Consider the following 6,000-nt stretch of genomic DNA (forward strand, 5'->3'; position numbering starts at 1 on the left):
ATTTAGCACATATATATCCTTACTCGCAATAGGTGAATTCCGCCGTCTATAATTTAAATAAAAAATAAATAAAATTTTCATAAATAAAAATGCACGGCTACGGATATACACAAAATGCACTCTATAATTTACCTAATATAATGCTTTCCAAAATAATAGACACCCAAAAAATTTGCTACTTCAATTGCATCATGATGCCTGAATTATAGAATTATGTTTTATTTTCTCTAGAACCAATACATGAAAATTATACTAGTAGTGGAAGATAATTTTCTGTGTTTCTAAGTTTACTTTTTTTTTTTTTTTCTTCCTTTCTTTTCAGTGTTCTTGCCCTTTTTTTTTTTACTGCAGTTGGCCTCCTTTGTCCCGTAACGAGAATTATTGAACGATTTATACGCCAGTTGATTTTTTAGAAAAAAAAAAATAATTATGTAGTTTTAAAAAGAAGGAATTTTTTTGGGAAGCAAGTTGTTTACTTGAGGAGAAGGTACCCCTAGGATGTTAAGTGTTAGCCTGCGTATTTGGCTGAATATCACTATAGGACATTGAGATGTCAATGCGGACTCTGCCTTCCCACCATGCTGCTTTACCTGGATTAGTCGATTTCTAGCAGCTCTATTTCAATGATTTTTTTGTGGGACAAGCTGGAGGAACGTCTCCTGCTACTTAGGGGGTTTTTTTCTCTTAAGATGAGATGTATGATGACAGTTCTCCTTTAACTTCCTCTCCTGGCTGCAGTAAAGCAGACGACGGTGGCGCGGATGTAACAGGAGAGCTTCGTTCTCCAAGAATTTCCTCCCGAGCTTTGGATGGGCTGCTATGTACTAGGTCTGGCTAGAGCAGGCTGCCATGCTTTCTTTCAAATTTGGGCTGCCCATATGAAAAGCCGATGAAGTTTATCTTTGATTAAGAAAAAGAAGACAGTTTTACATGTAGATTCGTCATTTTTCACATGTTACAGTGTCACTTTAGCTTCCCATGTTTATGTAGCCAAACTCTAATATACTCGGGGCGGCAACTCAAATCCAAATGAAGCCGAACAGCTAAATGCACAGGAAAAATAGAAAAATATTGTGAAAAGCGCACAGAAAAATGGCCCATGCAGGGATCGAACCTGCGACCTTCGCGTTATTAGCACGACGCTCTAACCAGCTGAGCTAATAGGCCAGCCGTGTCCTTTTGCGAGTGGTAAAAATTATTAACGGGCATTATAATCTGAGGAAGCCATTTCCGGTTTAAAAACTGTATTATATAAAGCTGGACTTGCCAATTATAGCCAAGTAGGGAAGCAACAACACATGGCAGTTTATTATTATTATTTGGCTTGGAGCTCAGTAACTTGTCACATCAAACCTAAATGGCTCCATCCACCACTACTACTCCTCCACCTCCTCTTCCACATGCACCACCACCACCAGCCAATCTCCACTGTCATCAAAAACCTAAAAGCTGTGTATGCTTTAAATTTTCAATTCTTTCCCATAATTGTCATGTAATATACTTTCCTTTAATTAACAGTACCAATGACTAAAACTGACACTAGGCATTGGAACAAGCAAGTAATAAGCTTAGCTTCAAAACACAGGAAAAAAAGAGAGAAAAAGAAAGCAAGAAAGCTGAATAAGCGAAGAGACTAATAGTACTTTTGCTGCTGATAGTGACTAAAATGTCTCGCCTTTCTTTGGCTTCTTCTGACGGGAAGCTTCCTTTACTCTTTCCTTCAGTACGGAACAAAGTCCTTTATCTGTGACTAACATATGACACCACCATTACACAGTTTCTTGTGGATTTGGATCTGTTTCTGATTTTTCTTTTCTAAGTATTGTCTGGTACCATCATGTTTGTTATTGAAGAACAAGAGGTTCCTCTTCAGCCTGCATCAATCTCTATCTTTTCTTTTGTCAATTATGTTCAAGAAAGTTCAAGCCTTTTTTGCGACCCATTTGCTTTAACAAAACTAGCAGCTAGGGCTATATCAAGATGATGGGTGAAGTTCTATGATCTAGCTAGCTAGGTCAAGGTTTATATCCCCAGCAAAAACCATTACTGTTTCACTGATCTAATGGACGAGGGTTTGATTTTGATTGTCTCCAATCGTAGAAGGTTGTCGTAGTTCAAAGACCCGAGGATTGAAGGGACAAGTCATGAAAAGCATCAAAGAAGCATATTTATTTTCCAACTTTGCTTCTTGCAGATGGAAGGACAGTTCTGTTTAGTGGTGGTGGTATTATAATTTGTGGGTAGGTGGTCATCAGGATCGATGCAGTTGATTTATTAAAAATTTGAGATATTTATAGAAAAAAGAAAAATTAACTGTCTTAATAGTATTTTTCCTGTGCATGTCTAAAGAGTACTAAAAATACTTTTTATTTCAGGCAGAGATTTCCTGTTAACAACCCTAATGTGGAATAGAGATTCATGTCACGGAGAGGCTTAAACTCTGTAAATTTTTTGGATTCCTGCACACAGCTATTACTGCCATCATCTGTACTAAAAGCCTAAATGCTATCTTGCAAAAAACGATATTTTTATTCTTTGCTCATTTTTTTTGTTCTTGAAATCAAAAGCCAAGTTTGCTTTTTTCATTTGAAATTCTCTGAGATTTGCAAATCGTTCATTTGTAGGTACAGATGAAAAGTATGGTTATTTAGTGGAATTAAAGATTATCACCTTGAAAAATATATAAACGAATTGGAGCATCCATGGAAGAAGATCGACTACCTGAATATTGCAGTTGCATGCACAAGGAAAATTTTAGAACAAATTGGAGAACTCAAGGAAAATTGTTAGGATGAGAGCTCAATACTACAATCAGCTAGCAACAATCCAACCCCTTCTTCTTCCTCCTCCTCATGAAAAAGATAAAAACCCATTATTTTTTTTTTCAGTCTTAAATGATCTCCATATTCTCAATAAGACCCATTAAACGATAAACACCAATCCCAATATATAAATCCTAAGTCAGCTCTCCTTCGCTTATAACAGACTGCAATCAGGTCCCATCTGTGTCAATTCCTGTACCTCTTTTTTAACAAGTCAATTTCTCACCTTCACATCATCGTCTCAATGGATCCTGGCCTGTTTAGTAGACCAACTAAACAAACTGTCAGTGAGAGTTATGGCTTACTGATTTTGATCTCCTTTACTAAGCTTCAACCCATAATTCTCCCACAAATTCTCCCCACCATCGGCCATCAAGAATCGAAAGCAGTTATCACTCACCGCATTTCCAGCATTAGAATTTACTGGAGATGAACCTCCGTTTGCTTGAAGCCTCACTGTTTCTGGCTCTTGTTCTCTGATCTCGCAGTAAGCTCCTCCAGGGTTGTACATGGACTCATTGCTTTGGAAGTAACAAGAGCCTCTTGAATTCTCTTTTCGTTTCTTACTGTTACCTTCCTTGATTTTCCTTGTATGATTGTTGATGCTCTCCCATTTCTCCTTGCACATTAATGGACACCTTTCGTAGCCTATACAAGCCATCTTCGCTGCTACTTCCTCCCATAAAGCTTCCTCCTCCATGCACCCGCTTTGCTGAAACCTTGATTCCATGTTGCTTCTCAATTGCATTAGTCTTGTACATTCAGCTTCTGTCCAGCTTTCACATTTGAGACTGTTGTGTGCTGTTTCGCTTCTATTTTCAAACCCATTTTCGCTTTGATTTCGAATCTCAGCCCTTATTAGATCTTCAGGAGACGAATCATTTGCATCTCTTCCTGTTAATTTACGCAGAGCTTCCATTAAAGCAGCATCCCGAGCCTCGATCCAGGCTCGCTCCTTAGCCCAAAACTTTTGTTCTCTATCTATCCTTGCAGCTTCTTGTTTCCTCCATTCTTCCTCTCTGAAAATTCTCTCTTGCTCCTTTTGCTCGAGGGTCTTTGTCAATTTCTCCAACCATGCCTCTTGCCTATCAATTAGCTTCTTCATCTGCGAATCGATAAAGTCTTTTATCTTTGCCTTCCAGCTCTTTCCATCTCTTCTTTTCCTCCTCTTTTCCGTTGAATCATTCTCCACTAATGTAGCCGTACTTAGATCATTGTCCTCAGAATAAGAAGTATCGAATTCGGAGGAGTTGGAGAGGCTAAGACTATCACAAAGCTTTTGAGAGTGAAGGATCTCCTGGTTTGCTGGAGTAGAGATGTTGGCACCAGTGTGAAATCTAAGATTATTTCCAACAAATTGGGTTTCTGGGATTGAGGCAGGATTGCTTGTCTCTCCATAGAGAGCTTCAAGTTGCCTAAAGAATCTATAATGCTTACCATCTTGTCTTCCTGCCTTTCCTTCCTTAGTTTTCTTGTAGTACTTGTACAAGTTCTCAAACTTTTCCCTGCATTTCTTGCCACTTCTCTGGTACCCGTGCTCCTCAGACATAATCCTGTACATTAAAATAAAAATAAAAAGAAAGTGACAAAAATATAATGAAAATAGAGAGAAGAAAAAGAAGATATGATAGATCGAGAAGAACCCTAGATTAATATGTAAACAACTCCATAAAGTTCATGTGATAACGAGAGCTTTGCTAGAGCTGTCTAGGTTCATATTCTTTTGTTGTTGAGTAGCTGCAGTTGGTCTAATTTAGAATGCGACTATTCAAATTGCTAAACCAAGATAAGGCTTACGAGGGAGCTTCGTAATAGCAGATGGGTAACTAATCATTCAAAAGCTTAGCCATTTTATAGGAAAAAAGCCAGCGAAACTTGCACCAGAAAGAAAGGTACACATTTTCAAAATGGAAAAACGAGTCAGAAATGGATCCATATACAAGCCTATTAGCCATTTTTCAAACACGAAATCACAAAAACGAAGCTGAGAAGAAAATACCATCTGAGTCTGTGATTGAGCAGTCATTTTCTTTGTAAAAAAAACTATAAGCCAAATTTGCTTCAAAAGGTTTTTCAGGCAGCAGCAAAGGAGACGCACAATGACGAGTTACTTTTTTTTTTTCCAACAAAAAGCCACATACAATTTGGTTGCGTCTTCTTAGTATTCAGAACAAACAACTCCATCCTCCATTATTGCCATCAACAGGCAATAAATAAATAAATAAATAACAAAAGTAAGGAATGAAAGAAGAAGGTTTCCGAAATACAATTTGCAGGGCATACGAGCTTTGTTAAAATCTTGTCTCCCCATGTCAGAATGAAGCAACATTTAGTAATTAACAAAAAGAAAAGAAGGGGAAAAAGGGGGGAGGAGTTGCAAAACCTCGGCCTAGAAAAACCCAAAAATTTAAAAGAAAAGATGAAGGAATTAAGAAGATGAAGGAATTAAGAAGAAGAAGGAACAAAAGGACAACAAAATTTTAGTGTTTTTTTTTTTGGGGCAACAAAAATTTCAGTTAGGGTAACATAATATAATACCTAGAAACCTCATCCCACAAGGGACCCTTTTGATTAGCTTCCTTAAACTTGGAGTCAAGACGAGATCTGATCTCAAGAAGTGTTAAAGTCTCTTGTCGAGGCCATCTTCCAGTACCACCATCACCACCAAAGGAGCCTGCATCAGCTTCTAACCCACTCAGCGTAGATGTAGCAGCAGCAGCAGCAGCAGCGACAGTGTTATTAGCACTATTAGCGGTAGTAACAACAGCCGCAACAGGTGGAGGGACACAGGCAGCAGGAGTAGAATCGGAGTGAAACTCGTGTAAACCACCAACCCGAGGCATCAGCATCATCATATCATAGTGGTGGCTCTGTGGTGGCAGATTCCTGTGGGCAGCAGAGAAGCACTCAGCTGGTGGCTGCTGTGGGATTGCAGGGAAATGGGTAGGCCTCCCGCTGATAAATTGCCTGAGATCTATGCTATACTGATTATGGTGATTGTGATCTTCCATCTCCATTTGAATCTAGAAGTAAAGAAAGAAAGAGAAGGAAAGAAGGAAAAAAAAAAGCAGCCAAACAAGAAAGATAAAGTCTTTGCGAGAGAGAGAGAGAGGGATAGAGAAGGAGAAAGCGAAAGAGAAAGAAAGAAAGGGATAGCGGCAGACTCGGATCGTGTCGT

At 38.7% G+C, this 6,000-nt stretch overlaps 1 protein-coding gene and 1 non-coding gene across 2 annotated transcripts; both read right to left on the reverse strand.

Annotated features, from left to right (window-relative positions):
• Positions 1 to 1,093: 1,093 nt before the first annotated feature.
• Positions 1,094 to 1,167, reverse strand: TRNAI-AAU. Its single transcript has one exon. It is a non-coding gene; the product is annotated as a tRNA-Ile (tRNA).
• A 1,551-nt stretch (positions 1,168 to 2,718) lies between these two features.
• On the reverse strand, positions 2,719 to 6,000 carry LOC110620266 (trihelix transcription factor PTL). The gene is made up of 2 exons (XM_021763930.2): positions 5,361 to 6,000; positions 2,719 to 4,375 (listed from the first exon to the last, which is right to left on the reverse strand). The coding sequence occupies exons 1-2, from the start codon at positions 5,837 to 5,839 to the stop codon at positions 3,124 to 3,126; spliced, it is 1,731 nt and encodes a 576-aa protein (XP_021619622.1). The 5' UTR covers positions 5,840 to 6,000; the 3' UTR covers positions 2,719 to 3,123.

Source organism: Manihot esculenta, chromosome 8, assembly GCF_001659605.2.
Source record: "Manihot esculenta cultivar AM560-2 chromosome 8, M.esculenta_v8, whole genome shotgun sequence".
Lineage (NCBI taxonomy): Eukaryota > Viridiplantae > Streptophyta > Magnoliopsida > Malpighiales > Euphorbiaceae > Manihot > Manihot esculenta.